The following is a 23,586-nucleotide window of genomic DNA, read 5'->3' as shown; positions in this document are numbered from 1 at the left end:
ATACTCATTTTGCTTGGAAGTGGTCAAAGGAAAACACTCCCCATCCAAACAGCTCAAGCTACAACAGGGGAAGAACTTGGTTAGAGAAGGCTGGGTGGGCAGTTATGACACCCCAGGGTAAGAGCCACCATCCCTGCAGCAGACTGAGCTGTCTGTGTCAAGGAAAGGGCTGCCTCAGTCCCTAAGTTCTGCCCCTGCTGCAGCCTGGCAGAACCTGCCCCATCCCTGCTCCAGCAGCTCCATAGGATGTGCATGGAGAGGCTCAAACCACCCCAGGGGAAGCATCAAAGAACTTGACCTTAGAATCAGCCCCAACATCACCTCTGAACAGGCAGTTAAGGAGCAGTAGCCCAGGAGTGGCAGTGCCAAGTAACTCTGACCAAGCCATCACCCCCTCAGGTCACCCACACAAAGAGAAGCTGCAGGAATCCCTCATCTTGTTCTGCTCAGGGATGTGGTGACCAAAGCCCAGCACACCCTGCTCCATCCCAACCTCAACCAGCCCTGGTGTGGAGCACAGGCCAAGAGGCTGTGCCCAACAGTGGTATCAGAGGGAAGACCAGTGGGTGGTGAGAGCCAGGGGATGGGCAGAGTCTATAGGAACACAAGAGGAGCAGGGAGAAGAGCCGTCTGCTCCCGAGCACACTCTGCCTGCACTGCAGCAGTGGTGGGAGCCCATGGCTGGGACAGGGCAGCACCAGCACCAAGGTCTGTCCACCCCTCCCGGCTCAGCACCAGCGCGGTGCAGGCCTGGCTGCCTGCTGCCAGCTCTGCCTCGGCGGCAGCAGCTGCTGCTCCTTGCCTTTGCTCTCCCTGACGGTGCCATATGCCTCAGTGTCAAAACAATGGCGCTTGCACACTGACTGCGAGCCCCATGCCCCCCCCTGCTCCCCACGGGGCTGGCCCCGAGCACCACGGGCATGGAACCACAGCGAGCACAGCACCGTGGGCATGGTGAGGGCAGGCAGCGAAGGACCGTGCTGCCATGCACCAGACCTGAGCCGGGGGGGAGCTGCAGCAGCAGCAGGCACAGCTCCTCGCTCTTACAAGGATGCTTCCAGAGCCAGACAAGAGGATGAACACAATGCCTGTGTCATTAATGTAAAGCTACTGTTATCACAGAACCATGGAATGGTTTGAATTGAAGGGACCTTAAAGCTCCTCCAGCTCCAACCCCTGCCCCGGGCAGGGACCCCTTCCACTGGAGCAGCTTGCTCCAAGCCCCTGTGTCCAACCTGGCCTTGAGCACTGCCAGGGATGGGGCAGCCACAGCTTCTCTGGGCACCCTGTGCCAGCGCCTCAGCACCCTCACAGGGAAGAGCTTCTGCCTAAGAGCTCATCTCAGTCTCCCCTCTGGCAGGTTCAAGCCATTCCCCTTGGCCTGTCCCTACATCCCTTGTCAAAGCCTCGTATCAGCTCCATGGCTGGTCCTTAGGGCAGCTTCTAAAATCCAAAGCGCAGCCTTGTCCCACCACCCTGCATTCCCTAAACCTCTTTTCTCCTTCCCCCCACCAGTGAGTGCAGGATTCCTTGGTGTGAAGGTTCAGAATTGGCTCACCAGCTGTCCAAACCCAGTCCCAGCACCTAAAAGCTCTGCTCCCCCCATGCTCTGAGCTGGAGCAGAACACCCAGCGCAAGGAAGAGAAGACATCCGGTCACCTTGCTCATCCCAGGTTTATTCTTCTCTTCCCTGCATTTCTGATACAAGGGACATAACCAAGGTCCCACAGAAACAAGTCTTCTATAGGAAGAACAGTCATTAATCTCCTGTGGCAAATCCATCCCTGCCCTACAGGGAGCCCCTGTGCAAGGCCACCGGTGCAGGCAGGGCTGGTCCCCACTCACAGCCTTCTGCTTGGGGTACAAACATACCAAAGCCAGTTGTAGAAAGCAGCTACACAAGAGAAATGGTGCTGCTGCTGCTCACACGGGCAGCAGGGCACCTACCAGGCAATCCTGGTTTACACACTAGCTACAAACTGGATGTAGTGCCTCATAGTGCAGTAATTGCAGGTTATGGGGCTCCTAGCTAAGTCTGCATTAAGATCTTTTCTAGGAATTATACTCCTGAGGAATGAAGGGAAAAAAGGGAGCAAAGATTCTATTTCAGGGTTCAACAGCTCACTTCAGTGAATGCTCATCGTGCTCTACTGAGGCACACTGCACCTCCCTAGGGAAAAAAGAAGGGATCTGGTGTGGTGTTTGAAGCTAAGACTGGTACAAGTCAGTGCCTAACCCTCTCAACCACACTGTCAGCAAGTGCTTCATGCTGAAATGCTCTATGTTAAAAACAGTGACGTTAATAAAACAAATTTACTATTAATTCCTTTTGACTCGGAGCCCAGGATCTCGAGCCCTCTGAACACAGACATTCCTGCCCTCACCAACACTTCCAGTCACCCCTGTTTAGTAATGAAGCTGACATAGAAAAGGACCCTGGCTTTGCTTTCCAAATGCACATCCAGGCATTGGTTCTAAAACCAGGGTTACCTCTCCAAAAAGCAGCTGAAGCAAGCCAGAAGAGGAAGATGAAGCAAAGGCCATCTCTATACTCTTGGTTAAACAGCGCCAAGTATTTCCTGGTCTGTTTGAGTTGTGAAATGAAACCATGGATTCATTTCACAGATGAATGCCAAAGAGCCCAGGGAGCATCTCCCTGCAGAGCCCCATGCTGCCCAGAATGGGCCTGGGGTGTGAGTCCCTGTGGGAAGGACCAAGGCAAGGAGGTAGGTTATGTCAGCCTCATGCAGGAGTGGCTCTGGTGAGGCTCTGAGCCCATCTGTCCACAAAGCACAGAGGGGCCAGAGCACAGGGTGAGGGTTACCAGTGTCTTACCTTAGGAAGGTAAGGAGGGGATGTGAAATCCAAGGGGAATACCAGCAGCTTCTGTGGGAGCTTGCTTCCTTAGTGAGCAGCAACAGGGGAAGAGGAGAAGATGACTGGTTTTTATCCTATCCTGAACTGCAGAACGTACATGGCTTTCCTTTGTGCCAGAAACCAGCAAGGACAGAGCAGCCCAGGAGATGGGAATCTCTCCTCTCCCCCAGCTCCTGCAGCACAAGGGGCCAAGGCTGGGAAGCTGCAGACACCTGAGAAATCAGGCTCTGGACTGGATTAGAAATGGCAGGAAGGGTTTGCACCTTCCCAACACACACACCTATACCCACCTGCCCTTCAGAACCACCTGGAAGAGCTGCCTGCTCCAAGCAAACACCAAGTGTTAAAAATAAGGCCAGAAAGAGACAAAGCGACCAAAAGAAAGTTTGGCAACAAAGCAAATGCAGCTGTTACGCAGAGGCCAAGTCCTGTTTGGAACAGCACATCTCCCTAACAAAAGGGCCTGCAAACAAAGTGAAACTTCCACACAAGCACGAGGAATTTTGCCAGTGGTGGTTTCCAGAGGGCTCTGGGCAGCTCCACACATTCCCCTTCCATGGAGCACAGGGGGGACCTGCCCCACTGGAGCACCACGCTGGGGAGCGAGGGCTGCCTAAGCTGTGTGCCAGCTCCTGTCCTCTGGAAACTAAATCAAGTTAAACCTTTTTCTGCTCCTTGAGCAAGCTCAGACAACCCCTCGCCTCCAAAGCACAGGCCCTGGCATGAGCTTGGCAGAGGCACAGAGGCTCAGCACGCTGAGCCCATGCATGCAGCTTCAGCTCTTAACCTACAGCCCTCTGAAACCTTCCTGAGAATGGTGGGCTTCATCTGCTTGGTTTTAACCTGCTGAATCCAGAGGCTGGGCAAGTGGTTCACCCTCTGAGACACACACAAGGGCCTTGCACAGAGCAAGGGCACGAGGAAGCCCCCGGGCAGTACCTGTCCTGAGTAAAACAGTGGCACATCCAACGCCGCCTCCTCCTCTCCCTGTGGGCTCTGTCACGTTTCTGCCTTTGTGCAGCCTCCCCCAGGCTGACTTCACCCAGTAAGAAACTGGACCACGTCCTGGGAAAGGGAAAAGAAACACTCCCACAGCAGCAGCTGCCCAGGCCCCACGGGCTGCCGGGGGGTATCACGGTCACTAATCTGACTGGCACTTGGACTGTTCCTTTTATGCTCCCCCGGGGTTTGCTTTTAAAGACGATTTACGTGGGTGTCAAGTGAAGTGTATTGGGTCGGGCCCATCACCTCCCTCCTCCTGGAGCAGTGCCCAACAAAGAGCCAGCCCTGTCTAGCCCAGCAGCTCTTCCCTGTAAACCTCTATTATCAGCTGCATCTCTCCAGCCCTCGAGTGAGCAGCCAGCTCCCACGGAGCTCATCCAGCCTCTGTGCGGGAAGGCCTCCACCTCCAGCAGCAGTCAGCAGCTCTGAGAGCCCCCATCGCGGAGTGCAGGGCCATGGCAACTAGGACAGCTCGAAGCCAGTGTTCATGCTGATGGCGTAGCGCAGCTTCTCCCGCAGGATGCTCTTCTTGCTGTAGTTGGGAAGCTTGAGGAGGTTGAAGCACGTGGAGGAGGTCGGCAGGCGCCCGCCCGGCTCTTTCTTGCGGATGGTGAAGAAGCCCCGCAGCACACTGCCCAGCGTGTCACCCGTGTCCTGGAACAGGGCAGAAATGCATCACCCTCGTGCTGCCCTGCTCTGCTCCTTCCAAGCAGGGTGCCTACACACAGAGGTGCTAAAACCTGTCTGCTAGGAACAGGGAGAGGCAAACCTCGAAGCCCTGCGCCCTGCAACACCTAGAAGGGAGCTCCTCTTGTAACTGCAACTGCCCTTAGACATGCAGGGTCCCTGGGGTAAGAGGCACAGGATGGCCCCAAGGAGAAAATACAACCCTAGCGACAGGCAAAAAGTGCCCAAGTGCTGCTGTATCTGGGAAGAGGTAGGTGCAGCTATATGCATCGTGTTAGAAGACTGTTCTCACTTTGCCCTACAGAACATCTATCTTTGTGTCTTAAAGAGTCTCCTGCTCAGACAGAGAAGAGGAAGCTGGGCAGGGCAGGAGGCCTGCAGAAGCCCGGCAGGGAATGTGTAAGACCAGAGCAAGCAGGGTCCTACCTGATCATCAGAGACCTCCACGCAGCGGATGGAAAAAGGAGGCTTGAGGTAGGCAAAGCCCAGCAGTGGAGGCCTGGAGCAGCTGGTAACAAACTGAAAGAGAGATGGGCAGTGAAATACAGCAGCAGTGAGAGCAGCCTGCCTGTAACAGACACATGGCATTCTGACACTGCCTCTCAGTGTAGAAAGCACCCAGCTCACCGGAGAACTGCCCAGGCCCAAGCACTCCAAATCACAGGTTGGGCTGAAAGGACTGTGTTTACCTTGAGAAACATGGCTCTCTCCTCAGGGCTGAAGTCATTGCCCAGGATGTCCCACAGCCAGATGATGACCCGGTGACTCCCATGGAAGCCCCCATAGTACACCGTGTGTTTTCTAGGGAGAGAAAGCTTGTGACAGGCTTGTGTCCCCCTGCAGCAGGAGGGTCACAGCTGCCAGGTGATAAGCACTGGAATCAGTGCCTGCTAGGATCAGGGTTCACTGCTGTGGCAGACACTGCCAGGAGTGAGCCCTCACCAACACCGGGCACTTCATCAGAGAAAAGGGAAGGGAGAGAGGAATTCTGCTCTCAGGGAGCAGTCTAAGAAAGGACCCTTCCCGTTCAATAGAATCATGGAATGGTTTGGGTTGGAAAGGACCTTAAAGCTTACCCAGTTCCTACCCCCTGCCACAGGTAGGGACATCTACTAGAGCAGGTTGCTCCAACCTGTCCTTCAGCACTGCCAGGGATGGGGCAGAGACAGCTTCGCTGGGCACCCTGTGCCAGTGTCTCACCACCCTCATAGATTAGTACCCCCTTGTTCATTAGGACTTTGTCCAAATCAGCTTTAAGAAACACGTTCTTCAGCTCTATTTGTTTCTATTCACTCCCCAAACTTCCATTGGAAGGAGCAAAAAGTTGTGACCAAGTCAGTGCCCTGCAAACCTCCATGCAGCTCTAACAACTGCTTTGGTTTATTGAGCCACACCAGCAGACCCAGTTGCTCACTCACTTTAAGTCCTCGAGGTCGATCTCAGCGTTGTCACCAGAGATGAGCCGCTGCAACTCGGGTGCAGAGAACATACGAATCCACTCAGGCTTAATGATGGACCTGAAGCCACTGATGAGCGCTGCTGTCTGGCTCTTGATCTGCGTGTGCATCCGGAAGTGAGCCATGAGATGGATGTAGCTGATCCTGTGCGTGACAGGGAAGGTGGCAGTGAAGAGCTGGAGCAGTAAAGGGATACCCACCTCAACAGTGCAGGAACGAGGCTGCTGACCTGCCTCTCCAACCCAAAAGGGATTGGCACTGCCTGGAGATGCATTAAACTTTCTTGTCCAAGGCCCTGCTCTTCATGTAAGCAGAAAGAGCTGTTGTTCTGCCCAGACTTTGCTGTCTCCCCCTGCCTCTGGTACTGCCTGCACATTTCTTAGAGCTCCTTCCCAACCCAGGGACTAACTGGCTCTAATAATCACTTGATTAACCTTGGCCAGAGAGAAGCCAATGGGGGGGAGCACGTGTCCAACTCTTCTTTAAAGGACCAGATCCCCAGTGACAGGCACTCCTCTAGGTTTGAAAACACAACTGTCCGGGCCCTGATGCCACCTGCACTGAAACTTATGGCTGGAGAAAACACCACACTAAAAACCACTTGGGAGATTGCCACCTTCATCCCAGGAGCATGGAAGAGGCGTGCTGTTTATTAGAGGGAAGCACTGTCAGGCTTCCTCTTCTCACCAACAATCAAAACAACCGAGCTTGCTGATCCTTCTTTATCAGCTCCTAGGCAGACACCACCAAAATCACTCTGACAGGGTCTTCAGCGAGGTAACCTCCCTCCACTGTTAAGAGAGAGAGACCTATTTCTAGATTGCTTCCACTTGCACCACTTCTGCTCCCTCCCAGCTACCAATTTGTGTGCACATCTGCACAAAGGCTTCAAAGTTTCTGCTGTAAGGGAGTAGAGCAACACAGAAGACTTTCAGCTTTCTCCCTGAGCTGACTTCTGACAAGGCAAAGAGCCTTTCAAATGCAAACTCCCTGGTCAGAGCTCAAGAAGGGAGAAGACTGGGACCATCAAATTGCAGAGCACGACTAAAAGACAAATCCTCAGGTAGGCTCCAGCTTTCACTTGCCATTAAAGTGAACAACCCCCAGATTACCAGTTCAAACACACATCTGCTTAATAACTATTTTATCCCGCTTTTATGATCACTGAAGGGTACAGAGAAGAAGAAAATGAAGGGAACAAAAAGGTGGGTTTGGTTTCCAGGCTCCGGAGTTGACATTTACGATAACTATCTAAAAGCCGCTTATCTGTGAAAATAGCTACAGGGCTCCGTGTCTCCTCTGATTTCCTGTGCCCAAAGTACGACTGTCGACTGCATTTGAATTCACCACTGCCTCTTCTGAAGAGGGGTGCTTTATACAACTGCCACATGTTATCATTCTGAGAGGATCTGTCTGCTCCAAGGTGTCTTTGAGCATCTGTGCCCTCTATGTTCACGACCGTGTGCCTGAATTGCTTTGAATCCATCTGTCTGTATCTATCACCATCATTAAATCCTGCAGAATCTCACAGGCTCTGTGCCTTTGACCTCAGAAGTGCTGTTTCAAGAAGTAAATTGTCAATTTTTATTTTGCAAATCAAATTTAATGCAATTTCTGCCGATGAACTGTAACCAGGAAATTCCATTAAGATATTTATGTGCTCCTTCTACTCCAATCCATCTCAATTCATTCCAAATGCAAGCCCAAGGAACTAGAATCAAGTATTTTGCAGTGGTGACCTTAAAAATCTAATTGCTGTACTTACTTATTTTCATTGGTAACGGGAATGGTCTTCCCTCCAGGAACAAGTTCATGGCAAACAAGCTGAGGGAAGAAATGATTGTATTGCTAATTACTGCCTGGAACCACAGTGGAAAGCAAGGCCCTGCTAAGCTGTTCCTTCCCCATAAAACATTCATTTTCACAATGAAACAGTAGGATTTAAAATGTAAGTAATAATTCTGCTTCTGCCTTGAACCAGTTGCACTGAACTATTAACAGAGTAATTGAACAGTGGGGAACTGCAACTCTCCCACCAGTGCAGCCAGCCCTTCTTCAAGAAGCCTCCTCTCCAGACTGATCCATCACTGCTGAACCGCACGCAAATCAATTCAAAGAGCCCTGGGGGACTGACACAATCCCAGAATCCAGAGGCTGAACGAGCTCAGAGCCTTTGCATAGCTCAATCTAACAGTGCAATCCAAAGCTGTCTGCTCCACAGGTCTCATCTGGGGCCACTGAGTGACAGAGCTCCCTGGAGTCCACTGTCCCTCAAGCCGGGCGCTCAAGGCATGAAGCAGAGCACTCAGAAAGTGAGAGAGCTGGGAAGCATCTTGCCCCTGCCCTGCCAGGCCAGGGCTGGTGCTCGGCCAACAGCACAGCTCAGGGACAACAGCAGGAACCCTTCCTGGTGCTTGCTGCAGCAGCAGAGTCAGGGATCATCTTTGCACCAACACCAAGTGATGGGAAGTCATTAACTCATGTATTACAGTGGCCTTGGTGCCTCAGTTACAGGTGACTTCAAGGTCAGAAGGGAGCCCAACACAGGAGAATTCATTGAGGAACCACAGGGTTACCCCACTTGGCTCAGCATGACCAAAGCACAAGGGAAACAGCAGTGCCCTGGTTTGTTTTGAAGCTCTGCATGCAGCAGCACTCAGCATTTGACTGCTGGGCTCTCCCATGCTGTTTCCTACCTTTCTTTTTCAGGTGGAGTAATCTCAGAGCTCAAACCTCAGCAATCCTGAGGCAGCAGCGAGGCGTTGAGCCCACTGTGCTGTGGATGCAGCCTCTCATGTGTGCAAAGCAGGGCTGTATCAGAACTTCCCTGTCTTCCCACTCAACCTCACAGCTTTGCAGGTGCATTTACACTGCTATTGCTATTGGATGGAAGCTAAGTCCAAACTAACCAGCTTAGGAATAAGCAACTGCAGCATGCAAAGCTCTCAAGGACAAGCTGCCCCAGATAAACACTCCCATGACTTAGGGGTCTCTGAGCTCTCTGCCACTGGATTTACACTGCTAACAGTGCCCAAGCTTAGCACTAGCTGGGGTCTCCCCTCGGAACCTACAGCAACAGCAGCACACACAGACAGCAAAGGCATTTTTATTTTGCCTATCCGTATTTTCCAGCTATTTACACACAGCATCACAGAAGCAGGGCTCAAGCAAGCAGGTACCTTCAAGACTTCATAAAGGGACTCACAAATGGCCTTTTCTTCTCAAGGCCAAGAGACCCCCTGACACATTCAAGTTTCTCTGACAGAAAGGGCTACTACGTTTGAAGACAAGGGATTTCTCCCTCCTCACAGAGATTTGAAAGCAGGGAAAAGCAGTTATGCAGGGAAAGCACAAACCAATGTTTTTCAACTAGAAAGCAAAAATCTGTGGCAGTAGAAAAATTCAGGGCCAGAGGGCAGCCTCTTTTGTGGAAACAGCTCTTTGCCCATAGCTAAATATTGAACCAAGTCACAGAACCCTGTGCCTGAGTTCAGAGAACCTCTGAAGCTGAGCCAGCCTTTCAGCACAGGCTTTTCTTGTGTAAAAGGAGCACAGAGCTCAGCCCTGAGCACAGTCAAACACAAGGTCATTTATCAGTCAGTCCCCTCAGGATTCTTGTTCAGATGGGCCACACAGAGCATCCACCATACTCAGAAACACAAGCAGCAGAGGAAAAAAACACTGGGCAGCACGAGCTTGGACAGGCTGGCTGACTTTTAGATGCTCAAGACCAGCTCTCAGGAAGCTCAGCAGACACCAAGAGCTGTAGTAGCTTGTCTCCTTTGTGTTCAGAATGCTGGCCCAAGCAGACATTGAATAAAAACCTACCTGACCCATCACATCTTCATCATAGGACAGCGTTAAGCCCAGGTCACTGATATCACCATCGTAACGCTGGAGGAACAACAGAGAAAGGGGATGAAGGTCAGTAGTTAGCAGCAGGAGCTCTGCATCTTCTTATTACTCTTCTGGTGATCTCCAGCAGGCACAAGGCACCAAAGCATAGCTAATACATGAGTTGCCTGAGGCTATGGGGAGACTGCACGAGAGCTGAGGCTAAAACTTGGGATTTCCTGACTGCCAGTTCCAGGTTTACACCTGCAGACTCCTTTCTCATCCCTGTTTGCCCCAGGAAAAACACAGGACAGCCGCCTGCCAGCCTGCTTCAGAATCGCCAGTTCCTTCCAGGGTGTTTAAAAGGTGATCAGTACCCCAAAGACATTTGCAAATGCAGTATTTCCAGCAGCAGCGAGGGATTAGGGAGTTGAACAACAGGAAAAGTAATGCTCAAACCTTAATTGAAGTGAGATTCTTATAGAACTCAGAGTCCAGGGAGGGAAGTTCATCCACGGAGCTGTAGAAGACACTGTGGTGGTGCCCAAGGAGCTGGCTCAGGAAGAAGGAAGCAAATGGTACATCCACAACTATTCCCTACAGACAAGAACGCATAGGTAAGATCCCACTGTGTGCCTGTTCTGTGCAGCATCTCCGGAGGCCTGCAGGCATTTCATGTGTTGTGGGACAAGTACAAAGATTCAAGACAACAAAATCAGCCAAAAACCCCAGATCCTCATAAGATCCATTCATTAGAGGAGGCAACAGGGGAAATTCATGTTTCCTTTCAAAGAACTACCTTACATGGAGAGGGTAATGGATTTTTAATCCATGCCTGAGTAAGTGCCAGACTGCTCCACCATCAGTGCCTTTACCCAGGTCATTTTTCCTCTTCAGTCATTTACCTTTTCAGTAGCACCTCTCCAAACACATGACAGATGCTCTCAAAGGCAAAGGGCACCGTCACAGAACTGCATCTGGACAGTGCTGTACCAACAGTGACTATATCCTGATATGGCCCCTTCAGCTCACCTCATACACAGCCTTCCCAAGCATCTTCCCCACAAACTCAAAGAGCTGTAGGTAGTTCTCGTGGATGTAGGATGTTGGGGATGGATACAGCCTCTCATCACCACTGGTTGTCTGCACACAAACAGAGGTAACAGCACAGTGAGCCAGCCTGCCCCTGCTTGCAATGGGTCACTGTGGTCAGCTTCTGCAGCCCTGCATCATACCTTGAACAGATTGAGTGCAGGATCAAACACTTTTTTTATGATCTCTTCCAGAAACTCTTTGAAGACCCCATCTTGGTCAATTCCAGCCTCATCCACTCCCAGGTCATTCACAAACTTCACCCTGATCACTCCCTTCATGGCATTCTGGGAGAGCTGCCGTAGCTGTTCGTATCCATCCTATGTGGAGCGGAGGAGCCAGAGGACAGTCACACAGGGAGACACGTGAAACACCCTCACAGCATGCAGCAGAGACAGGAGACACCTAAACCACAGCAATCTGCACCTGCCACTCTATGTTGTGTTCAAACAGACCAGCATTCTTCCTCGTCAGAACTCCAGGTTTGTAGCTGATCTGAACTAAGGTTCATCATCCTGCAACACTACTTCATCCAAAAGCAGACAGACTGCCATGGGCCCCTCAGCACCCACAGAGGAGGAGGTACCAACATACTCACACCCCATACTCCTGCCAGACCGAGTCACTGGTTACCCACCTCCAGCATACGTGAGCGGCGGATAGTGATGTGTGTGACGTGAGGGGATGCAGAGCTGGTTTCAACCAGGCCAAGCTTCTCCTTTTCCTTTGTCACCATGTTACGGAAAAGCAGAACCCTCTTAAGGAGAAAACAAATGTAAGTCTTCATCCACAAGGCTCCTTACCCTGCAGTGCAGGTTGTCCTGCTCCCAGCAAGGCCCAATGATGCCATCTACTCTCTAGGAACAGTGGGGCCAAGAAATCCTCGAAGCTCTGCTTTGGGAGGGACATTGTACTGACAGTACTGAGAACAAAAGCACCTTTCCTATCACCACATAAAGATCTCTCATCTAAGGCACTTTGCTTTTTTCTCCAAAGCCACATCATGCACTGCTGGAGGAGTCTATGCAGCTGCCCACACAAATCAGCTCTCTCTCAATGAGAAATCAAGACACATTAGAGGAAATATATTGGGGAGGGGCAGGAGAAGATTTTGTTCCACTGGTATTTAAATCACAAGCTCCATGCCACAAAATGCTCAAGACACACATCCCTTCCACCCCAGGCCACCAGGGTTTTAGCCTCCATCCTCTGCCCCTGCCCCACTCACGTTCTTGTGGGGGATGACATGTGGGATGTACTGCAGGAGCAGCTGAGCTCGTTTCTTGTCCTTGTCCAGCTCCTGGAAGAGCACACTGGGTTTGAGGTCCCTTTACAAAGAAAGGCACAGATTCAGAGATCCTTGAGAAATGCCCATGTGTGGTATAAACAGCTGGGGGTGGGAGAGAGAGGAAACCTGTAATCATTTCAAACACAACTTAAGTGCTCAGGCGTACACATCTAAGAAGAGACACTCAAGCTGGTAGGTGCTGAGTCAGTTTTCAAAGCAGCACCCTCCACGAGCAGCAGCTAATCCTTATACCACAGAAGAGAAGCCCAATAGCAGGGGTGTCCTTACATGCAAACACAGGGAGCAGCTCTGACCCTGATCTCACGGGCAGAACAAGAGGCACTTGATTTCAAGGAAGGGATCCCAAACCAGCCACCACAGGGGAGCTGGTGCAGTGGGACAAGCCCACAGCTGCACAGGGTCCATGCCTTGAGCTGGACACTTACTTGCGTAACCAGTGATCCTCAGGAGCAAATCGCCTGCGGCAGTCCCTTTCATACAGGACCATGAGCCAGCCATGGACAGAGTGAAACAGCTCCAAGGTCTCCCCTCTGGCATTCTCTGAACAAAAGGAGCAAAGCAGCAATGGCCAGGCACCCCAGGTAACACGAGTGTCCAAGAGTAACATGCTCATCATCTGCTCCACACTCCCAGCAGCAGTGTATTTCTCTGAACCTCCACTGCCTTCAGAGGTTAGGAGGAGATTTTGTGCCTCCCAGAAGACAGACAGCACCTTCTTTGATCTTAACCACATCAAAGCCACCTCAGCCAGCTCCAACTGAGCCATCCCAACAGTAATGGACTCTCTCATCTAATTATTAGAGCTGTACCCAGATGATACCAGCATATAGGTCAACACTAGATATCTACAGAGACCTGAGCAAGCCCACTCTGCTTTGGCAAAGCACCGTCTTACTCTTGCCCAACACATGGCCCAGTCATGCTAAACTTAGCCTCTGGCACTAAACAACATACCCATCATGTCTGGTACACAAATTCTTATAGGAAATGAAAAAGTGCACTGCGTTTGGTGCCAAGCAGGACAGTGGCATCTGGACATCAAAAGACTGGGACATGTTCTCATGTCACACAATGCAGTATGGGTTTTGTGCAAAGTAATAATTAGCAGGAGCTTCAAATTCCAAACTCATCATCACTTGTTCTAACAATAACATCACCTGAAGTTACTACAAGAACTTACCCACAATTCCATCCCAGATCATCTTAAATACAAAGGAATTCAGGAAAGATGAGATGGTAACAAGCTCTTCCAGTTTGAACGAAATCTGCTCTTCATAGACCTCTATGTCATCCAGAATCCTACCAGAGCAAACAAATGCAAATGCACAAGTGTAAATTGAATTCCCTTTTGAAATTTTCATAAAGGCCCATTATCCTACAGCAGCAGCTCTTATTTCTATGACAGCTGATACCCATGAAGATCTGAAGTCATAAACAACTAACCCTTATTTACTGATTTTGATCGGTATCTGATCCTAATAGAAGACAGCATGAAAGGTCTGAGACAGAAGCAAAGCAACTATTTCTTAGTTAAAAGGACTTATGCACTCATCCTCTGGAAAACTTTTGGATCATTCAAGCCAAGAAAAGTGTCTCTACTGAGCAGCCAGGGCAGCTTTCCACCCCTTCTCCAATCCTTTGTGTTGGGTAAGTCTAGGAGCGAGACAGCAAAGGAGTTGTAAAGAGAAGCTCATAAGCTGGGGAGCTTTCTTGCAGCAGTATTGTAACATTCTCCCTCAAGGCTTATCAGGACTCAAAATGCCTAGTTATCTCTAGGGGAAGGCAGCAAGACCTTAACTATTCCACTTGAAACTTTAGGAACACAACAGCTTCATGTTACAAACCTAGAGAGCACCCTCAGCTTGATACCTACGTGATGAGGTGGCGGGAGCAGTCACAGAAGAGCATCAACATGGCCAGCAGCCTCTTGGATTCCTCCGTGTCGTTATTCAAGCACTCCAAGAAGAGCTTTAACCCACCCTGAGGGCCCAGCTCACAGATAAAGGCCCATAATTTGGGCAACAGATCATCCAGGTAGGTGAGGCCTAGAAAAACATAATGCACATTCAGTAAAGCTTGTTCATGCAGGCCCAGGGAGACCAACGTGACTTGGAGCTTGAAGATCCTTTTGCAAAAGCAACACTTCTGGCAACATAAGCATCACATTTGGCTCCCAAGCCTGCCTGCATTAACAAGAGATGCTCAATCCCCAGGGAAGAGGAAAAAAAGCTTTTAACAAGCAATTAGTTTGCACATTTGAAACCCCTTCCTGTGATTCTGCAGCTTTAGAAAAGAATGAATTCCTGTGGTCCAATCACCATTAGAGCCATCTTAGAGATGAGAACACAAAGAATGACGTTGTACCTGTGGTCAGCACTACAGCCACAAAGCAACCAAGGCTCTGCGCTTATCCCTCTGCTCTAGTCACTAGACCAAAGCAGTGCTTATCTCCTCCTCCATCCATTCCTAAGACAGGTCATTTGTTCTCAAGACGTATGAAAGCACTTCAGTGTTTCCACCATAAAGATTAATATTGCCAGGCTTCTCGAAAACACTGACTCAGTCTTAAGTTTGCTATGGAGTAACCCAGGTTTCATTACAGGAAAACTTGCTTCAGTTTGTATTCTGGAGAGTTAATGCTTGATAAAGAAGTGATGAATGTTATTGATCAGATGTATGATCCCAGATGGAACAAGCCTTCCACCCAGCAGTCAATGAACTGCTGTCAGTAATAAAACTACCAATAAGTCAATAGAATTTAATAAGAAAAACCTTTCTTTTTCTCTCCATTTTAAGTGATGTAAAAAGCACTGATGGGCCCTGACCTGTGAGGATCTGCAGGCGGATCTGTGTCAGTGTTGTGAGCGTGGTCTGGTACAGCACACAGATGCTGCACACCTTCTGCACCTCAGCCGAGTCCACTCGCTTGCCTCCAACAGGCTTGAGGATGTTGCGGACAGAGGCTGACTTCTGGAAAGCTCTTTTGAACAGATCTGGGGGAGAGAGAAGCACATGAGGAATGTGATTCAAACCCACTCACACTCAGACACTTGGCAGCCCTGCAATAAAATGGATTTTGGCAGACTGGGTCACCCCCCCAGACAGTAGGTTTTGGTGGTCTTATCTGGCAGATCACTGCATTGCTGCTAGCAACATGAGGCAGCTTCACCTTGCTTTTCATCTGGGAAGCTGGGCTCCCACCTTGCCCTGGGAAGCTCTAAGTTATGCAGAAAGCACCTCAGCTACTTAAGAAAGAGTAAAACCTGCTAAAATAAGTAAGTAATTTTTATAGCACCAAAGAGACACCCCAGGCTACAGAGGCATTCCGAGCAGGAATTACAATCAGGGAGATCAGATCCCCACTTAAGCAGCAGCAGCTGCTGCAAGTAACTACTCAAAGCTTTTAGCCTAAGTGGAGAAGTCAAAGCCCTGCGAGTCTGGGAGAGAGAAAGACATGTACACACACACAAAGGGAGCCCTGTAGAACTCACTCTTCATAGGAAGGCTGTTCTGAGGGGAAATGGGCTGTAATGGCAGCTGAGCTATTTCCTGATTCTCCAGCAATTTCTTGCTGAGCACATCACAGAAGAGGATGCGGATCATATGGACTCCCCAGAGATGCTGCAGTTGCTTTGTCAGCAGAGGCATGGACTCATTCAATCTGAAAGACAAGTCAGAGAGCCATGTTAGAAGGCAGGCTGGAATAAAACACCAGCCAGTGATACTGTGATACATTCAACTCACAGTCAAAATGGAGCATGCACCCTCCCTACAGCTGGTCCTCACAGGAAGAGCTGATACACAGGTCCTATATTGGGTGTATACTAACTGATTTTTCTAATCTCATATTCTGTGTATGAATGCAGCAGTTTATATTGTGCAGATTTCATAGTTATAACCTGAAACATCTGAGAAGTTATTCTGAATAGGGTCACACTGTTCATCTCAAACCAGAAACCACATTTCAGCATAAAAAGAAGAGGAAAAATAGAAAGAGAAGCTTCATCGTGGATCACCAGAAGGTCCTCCTCACTCACCCATAATCCACAGTCTGTGAAAACCAGCCCAGAACAGGATGCCAGTGGGTGAGGTTGGATTTCTTTTGTGACACGTACTTCTGGCAGTAGGAGAGCATGTGAATGAGCACACCCACAAAGTGAGCTGTCTCCTCCTCAAGAACTTTATCATTCAAGGAGCCCAGGAACACAAGATTCCCTGGAGGAACGACCAGCACAGTGAGATTTAAAAGAGGAACAGATGCTGCAGGACAGAGGTTACAGAGAGAGCAGCCAAAATGAACCCAAACTCTTTTCCAAGGTCAGGAGAGAATTTTTGTGAAGAATGGCTACAGGAGGCAAGCTATTTCCAGCACACATCAGCCACTAAGGTGGCATGTTCCTATGGCCACCTGCATCCCACCAACACCTTCTACGAAGTACTATAAAGCTACAATCCATGGTTATTCCAGAGTTACATCTGTTCCTCTAGTTACTTTTACAGCAATGTGAACTTCAATACTTCAGTAGCATGCCTATTAGGGAAGTGAGATTCAAGTCTGATATGCTACAAGACTTTCTCATGGTCCAGGTGAAAAGCTAGCAGGGATAATACATAGTTTAGGCATGATGACAGGTATACAAGAGCAAGTCTCTGCCCCTTCTTCCATTACTAAGGGCCTTAAAACACATTTACAATACCCCCAAAACACATCTCTTATTATTTAGAAGCTATTTAGATAAGGATAAAACCCCCCAGATGATTTGGAGGCAGCTCTGACCCATGGAGAAAGATCTGAATCAAGACTATCTTCCAAGCACAGTAAAACAAAGAAGTGTTAGGGTGCTTACCTAACAAACAGAGAGTGTGACTCCCCTCTAAGCACACGCAGACATCCTGGCATTGTGCTTCCCGACTCAAAAAGAGGATGAATTTGCGGAAAAGCTCATGGGATTCTATCACCACCAGACGCTGGAAGTCAGAATTTAAGTGCCAGTGAGGCTGAGAAGCACCACACAGAACCACACCTCGCCTGCCATCAGCAAGTTGGACTGTCACTTCTTGCCAAAGAAAGCAGCAAGATGAGCCTGTGGCACTGAAGGGAGTGTTTGACATGAAGCTAGTCTAGGAAACAAAACACTCTGCAGGTGCACAGGCTATGTTCTTGTTCTAGACAGACGTTTGCAACTGTCTACAGAATACCCATGTGGCCCAAAATGTGCCTTATTTTATTCATTTATCTGTTTTCGGGCAGCTCAGCCCATCACCCACTGGCATCACCTGGACCTCACCTGGAGCATTGTGTGCAGTTCTGGTGTCCTCAACATAAAAAGGACATGGAACTGTTGGAACAAGTCCAGAGGAGGCCACAAGGATGATCAGGGACTGGAGCACCTCCTGTATGAAGACAGGCTGAGGAAGTTGGGGCTGTTCAGCCTGGAGAAGAGAAGGCTGCGTGGAGACCTCATAGCAGCTTCCAGTATCTGAAGGGGGCCTATAGGGATGCTGGGGAGGGACTCTTCATTACAGACTGTAGTGATAGGACAAGGGGTAACGGGTTCAAACTTAAACAGGAGAAGTTTAGATTGGCTATAAGGAGGAAGTTCTTTACTGTAAGGATAGTGAGCCACTGGAATGGGTTGCCCAGGGAGGTTGTGAATGCTCCATCCCTGGCAGTGTTCAAGACCAGGTTGGATGAAGCCTTGGGTGCCATGGTTTAGTTTGAGGTGTCCTTGCCCATGGCAGGGGGGTTGGAACTGGATGATCTTAAGGTCCTTTTCAACCCTAATTATTCTGTGATTCTATGATCAATAACTCTGGGTTTCTAACACCACAGAAGTTATCTGGAGCATCTAGGGATCAAGCGCTTCCAGAGCAGAGAGCTGAAACTGAAAAACAGAAATGCCAGTGCTCTGTTCCAAGAGCTGATAAAATGGAACGACAAGTGACCCTACGTGACATTCAGTAGAGTTTGGGTGCTATTACATCACCCACTTACCTCAGGTGTTAGAGTAGCAAGATGAGTCATTATAGCAGGCACAGACATGATATGGATCAGAAATGACCTCAGCAGGTTGTCTGAAAACTGTGCAGCGACCACAGGGCTACAGAGAGACAAATACTTCAATGCAAGTAACCTGACCAAGCAATGGGGAGTGTTTCAAAAGCACAAGAAAGACAGCTTTGGCTGCACATCATCCCAAGCTGCTCTGCCTGCCTTACCGCAGTGCAAGAGAGAAGACAGCAGTTAAAGAGCCTTTGGACAGGGAAGGTCTGGATCTTGCCAAGCCATTAGTCAGCAAAATCTGGAAATTAAAATAATAAAAGTAATCAAAAACCACACAAACCCCCTCAGCAAAAAAGATTATGATTACTTCTGAAAGACATTTTTAGACCAGAGAGAAAGAACACCACCAAAGCAACCCAAAACCCCGTTATTACAAGTCATTTGGCAGAACTGAAAGAGCTTCAGGTTAGCAACAGCAGAACAGAGACAATGCAATGGAATCACACACTCTACAGTACTTATTTCTCTAGGACCTGTACCCAGAACGTCTCCAGGCCTTTACAAATGAGCAGGCAGGGCTCAGAGCTGCTTGGTAACATAATTCTCATTTAAAGGATGAAGAAAAATGCCATGAGCTCCTTTCCCCAGCAGAACAGTAAACAACCCAAACCCATGCAACATGGCAGCAGCAAAGTTTGGGAAGATATTCAAGACTCCTTCCTGTCTGTCTCATGAGAGATGATTAAGTAGGAGTCAGAATCAGCAGCAGTGGCAAAAAGGAGACAGTGCATTTGTTTCAAGTGGAAAGACTCTGCTTTACTGCTTCAAAGAAAACTGACCACACACAAATTCCCAGTGCTCCACAACCACAACACACCACCACAGAGATTATAAAAGCTTCCTCAGAACAAGGACCACGGCACAGGACTGGGGCTTGTTTTGCATGAAGAGAAGACAGAACTGTATCAGCCCAAGACTGACCTGCAGCACGGAGTAAAATCCCTTCTGATTCAGATGTCCCATGATGTTTGCACAGATGTGGTTCATGGCAGGCCTCAGGGTTTCACCTTATGGGTTAAAGCACTAGTGTTACTAAACTGGCATCACTCTTCACTTCCTTACACACTCTAAAACAGTTCATCACCCCATAAGTCGTTCTTGCACAAAGTCCCTTATATGCAAAGCCACCATTTTAGCAGCATTTCACATCAAGTCTTAAGGTGCAAGAGTCTCATTTCCTTACAACACTCGTCCACCTTTTCTATGTGCATTTCCTATAAACCCCCAGTGCTAAGCACATTCCAGCATCCTTTGAACACTGCCCTCATGTGTGGGATTTTGAAGCATTATAAAAATGTTGTAACAACTGTTGCTGTTCTAAGGGAAACAGCCTGTCTAATCCCCAGGGAATCGTTCTGTGCTTTGTGCAAGAAGCACAATGAATCTTTGCAGCAAGCACAGGGAGAAGACAAGGTGCACAAACAGCATTTGGTAGATTTTAATAGCAAGTCCCAAATCAGTGACTTAGAAGTACTGAATTGGATGCACCAACCTTTTCCCCGAAGGATTTTCCATGTGGAAGTGTCTGTGAAGGTGACAAGCATTGTGAGGTGCAAATTGACCAGTCTGGAGTCTTGTAGGATGTCAGGCTGCCATAACAAACACCAGTGTTAACAAATTAAATGAGCTTTGGGCCAAACTACAGACCTGTGACATGCAGGGTGCAAAACACAGAGAAAATATTCCTTACCTTAAGCTGCTTGAGAAATTCACAGCAAAACCACAAAATGTCTTTGATCTGTTTGATCCACAGGAGTGTAAGATCCTTGGAGAGCGCCAGGGACACATACCACACCTGAGGAAGGCAGGATACAAATGGGAGCAACATTAGTATTTGTGCTACAGACTGACAGAAAACATTACTTTGGAAGCTTTGTAACAAAGCAACCTCCTCAGTGTCCTGCTGAACCCAGCAGCAGGACCAAGTTACTTCTCTCCCCAAAATTCACTGAAAAACCACTAAATCCCCACACATAGAATTAAGAAAACCCAAACAACCCTCCCACCCCCAACCAAACCCCATCCTGCTGACCTTGGGCTCATTCTCAGCATCCATGCTGTTAAGAATACAACGACACAGCTTCTCAAATCTCTGGGGGGAAAAAGCAAGTGGCATTAGTTCTAACTACAGGATGGGCTACTCTGGAAAAGCACAAGGAAGGGCTCAGCAGAGGGAGTCAGATACATCTGTATCAAACCAACAAATATTCCAGACACATTCCCTGCTCTTTCCCCAAGAGCACATCTGCACGTCACGCTTACAGCTACGCAGAGGAGTTCCCTCCTTGAACATGGTGCTCATCAACAGGAGGAATGCCTCAGCCACCCCTGTTAAACTGCCCCCTTCAACAGCACGGGCTGAAGCCAGGGAAAGCATCTTCCTGTTGGGGTTCAGCCACAACAACATAATGCTAATGAGTGCAGCAGTGTGTTCCAAACTCCTGACTATCACAGCTCTGGGGGGGATCACACCCCCAACTCCTTAATGATTATTTCAGTCCAACTGTATTTGCCAGATGCTCACAAGTTATAAAGCTATGCTGAGCCACAAATTTGGCTGCTGTGGTGATCTGAAGCAAGAGCAGAGTCCAGAAATAAGAGTGGGAATGAGCACGGTCTAGTCCTCAGCCCAGCAAGGACTGACTTGATGGTGGAAGGGGAAGAAGCAGCAGCAGAGCAGGAACTTTTCAGCAACACACCCAATTACTGTATGAAGAACTGCAGATGGATGCCAGGCATTAAAAGAGTTGGATAACACACACATCTCTTTTTGATGCTGTACCTACAGAAAAGTGAATCTGCAGCACTTGCCCCATCAACAGGAGTCTGAGGGAACAGAGATTAAAGAAGTCACCCACTGCAGCTGCAATTTAACTACAGCCTTTCCTTTTCCAATTGTTTGCCTTATAATTGCCCTCATCATTATTTCATAGACACTATGGCAAAGGGCTTCACTCTGAAACCACAGTTGAGGGCATGGTCAGAAAAGGAGCTGCAATACAAACAGCCAACACATTGTGCTGTGCCAGGAGAGCAATCCGTGACTGGCCACAGCGCACCTGCCTGGGGAGCTGATGCAGCTGACAAAGTCAGGAAGCTGCTCAGTTACTGAGGTTGGCACAGTCACCAGGAACAGCATCCATTAAACTACACCCTGAATAGGAAATTGCTCCTGAAAAATTCAAGGCTTCTTGTGTTTCATTCCTACAGGCAGATCTCGCCCAGAAGGACCAGGAAACAGAGATCACATTTCTGAAGCCAAAACACAACACAGGAACCTACACCATCACTAGGAAACTAATTAACCATAGTTAACATGTTAAAATGCATTCTCAAAAGAAAAGCCCATCAGAGTAGCCCCCTTACCTCTTTGTCCTCTTTGTGATTAAATACGAACAGCAGTTTCCTAGCAATTCTGAAGATGGAAAGAGCACTCCTTTTGCTCGAGCCAGATTCATTTGTCCCAAAGAAATCCTCCACTTCCCTCCTACCAAAGAGGGCAATAACGAGGATCAGAAGGTGAAAACCCAGCGCACGTCTCCAGGCAGGAGCCAAGGGAGGATCCCACACACCTTATCTCCCTCTGCAGGCGGCATCGGCAGAGGAACCTCCTGACCAGAGCCTGCAGCAGCACCGCAGCACGCTCCCGCTCCTTCAGCTCCCGCCGCTCCTCCCGGGCCTGACGCGCTTTGTCGAGGAACTGGGCTTTGGAGGACTGGCTCGCACTGAACATGTTCATCACCTGGGAGCGAGGCAGCAGAGGCTCACTGCAGCAAACACCTGGGAACAAGGAGCAGAGGCACAAAACACACAGGCAAGGGGAAGCCTTTATGTTCCTCCTGAAGGTCGACAGCACACAGCGAAGCAGGGCAAGTGGAGAACCCAGCGGCACAGAGAGCAATGTGTGCAGCGCACGGCCCGGGAAGCCACGGTTACTTGGCAATGGGACTGCAGCAACACACAGACAACGAGATCAGAAGCACTACAGCAATGCCCACAACATAATGCAGACAAGTAGGCTGAGAAAGTTGGAGCTGTTCAGCCTGGAGAAGAGAAGGCTGCGGGGAGACCTCAGAGCAGCTTCCAGTATCTGAAGGGGGCCTATAGGGATGCTGGGGAGGGACTCTTCATTAGAGACTGGAGTGACAGGACAAGGGGTAAGGGGTTCAAACTCAAACAGGGGAAGTTTAGATTGGATCTAAAGAGGAAATTCTTTCCTGTTAGGGTGGTGAGGCACTGGAATGGGTTGCCCAGGGAGGTTGTGAATGCTCCACCCCTGGCAGTGTTCAAGACCAGGTTGGACGAGGCCTTGGGTGAGATGGTTTAGTGTGGGGTGTCCCTGCCCACAGCAGGGGGGTTGGAACTGGATGATCTTAAGGTCCTTTCCAGCCCTAACTATTCTATGATTCTATAAGTAGATTTTAAGAGAAATCAAATAAATGCTCAGTGTGGTGTCATTGTGCTCCACTCCTTGCACTGCAACTCCCCTTTCTGGTCTTAGCTGCTTTCATTTTCCTCTTTAGAGATAAAGGACAAGAACAGTTCTACAGGCAAGAACTATGTTCTATAGTTCTATAGGCAAGAACTATGTTCTATAGTTCTATAGGCAAGGATATGAGGGAAAAGGCACAGGAAATGCTTGGAAGTTCCTTTATTGCCACCCAACAAGACAAAACGCACAGACCCAACCAGGGCTTTATAAATCCTCAAGAACAAACTCACCTGAGGGCTTACCCCGTCACAGGAGGTGCACGGCAGTCATTCACACCCAAACATGGTGCTCACCCGCTGGCCTCGGGCGGCTCCTGCCCACAGAGGGGCATTACCTGTGGGCGATTCGGGGGTTCAGGCTTTACCTTTGCAGATCCAAGTGCTTTTGACCGGACTCACCCCTAAATACACCCCCAAGAGACCGTGAAGCCAGAAAGGCTCCAGCAGAGGCGCAGCACCGCTCGCTGTGGCTCCCGGCACGGGCACCCCCTCACGGTTAAGGTGAGGGAGCTCATCTGATGTACAACACAAGCCTAAAGCGCGGCAGGGCCCTGGAACCGATCGGCAGCCACCCGCAGCCAGGGCTTCCCACAGCCGGCACCGGAGCCACGGGGCACCCACAGCGGGGCTCCAAGGCACGGCCCCTGCCCAAGCCACGCGCAGAGCGGCCGGCAGAGCCCCCCCGGCCCCCCTCGCAGCCCCGCAGGCCTCACCTCGTCCCGCCGGGGCCCGGGCGGCTCCGTCGCCTCAGGCCGAGGCCCAGCGCCCCGTTG

General features: G+C 49.6%; 1 protein-coding gene across 1 annotated transcript; it reads right to left on the bottom strand.

Annotated features, from left to right (window-relative positions):
* Nucleotides 1-1,655: 1,655 nt before the first annotated feature.
* UBE3B (ubiquitin protein ligase E3B) lies at nucleotides 1,656-23,165 on the bottom strand. Its single transcript, XM_062615517.1, has 27 exons — nucleotides 23,045-23,165; nucleotides 21,895-22,064; nucleotides 21,689-21,809; nucleotides 20,355-20,414; nucleotides 20,013-20,117; nucleotides 19,815-19,911; nucleotides 19,244-19,329; nucleotides 18,478-18,560; nucleotides 18,254-18,359; nucleotides 17,106-17,226; nucleotides 16,296-16,473; nucleotides 15,750-15,919; nucleotides 15,084-15,251; nucleotides 14,132-14,303; nucleotides 13,439-13,557; nucleotides 12,684-12,798; nucleotides 12,178-12,277; nucleotides 11,587-11,706; nucleotides 11,093-11,269; nucleotides 10,890-11,000; nucleotides 10,317-10,454; nucleotides 9,852-9,917; nucleotides 7,789-7,847; nucleotides 5,985-6,167; nucleotides 5,256-5,367; nucleotides 4,993-5,085; nucleotides 1,656-4,533 (listed from the first exon to the last, which is right to left on the bottom strand). The coding sequence occupies exons 2-27, from the start codon at nucleotides 22,059-22,061 to the stop codon at nucleotides 4,342-4,344; spliced, it is 3,219 nt and encodes a 1,072-aa protein (XP_062471501.1). The 5' UTR covers nucleotides 22,062-22,064; nucleotides 23,045-23,165; the 3' UTR covers nucleotides 1,656-4,341.
* Nucleotides 23,166-23,586: the final 421 nt, after the last annotated feature.

The sequence above is a fragment of the Pezoporus occidentalis genome, unplaced genomic scaffold, assembly GCF_034315485.1.
Source record: "Pezoporus occidentalis ecotype Australia unplaced genomic scaffold, CSIRO_AGI_Poc_V1 ctg102, whole genome shotgun sequence".
NCBI lineage: Eukaryota > Metazoa > Chordata > Aves > Psittaciformes > Psittacidae > Pezoporus > Pezoporus occidentalis.
The sequence above is the reverse complement of the archived record's forward strand: the minus strand, read 5'-3'. Positions and strand labels throughout refer to the sequence as shown.

What these genes read in the sequence shown, in the direction of transcription:
- UBE3B (XM_062615517.1), bottom strand. Translation starts at nt 22,061, where the DNA reads ATGAACATGTTCAGTGCGAGCCAGTCCTCCAAAGCCCAGTTCCTCGAC. An exon ending in TTGCTACTCTAACACCTGAG is followed by an intron (nt 17,227 to 18,253) that starts GTAAGTGGGTGA and finishes TCTGACTTCCAG; the next exon opens with CGTCTGGTGGTGATAGAATC. An exon ending in GCCGCTCACGTATGCTGGAG is followed by an intron (nt 11,270 to 11,586) that starts GTGGGTAACCAG and finishes CGCTCCACATAG; the next exon opens with GATGGATACGAACAGCTACG.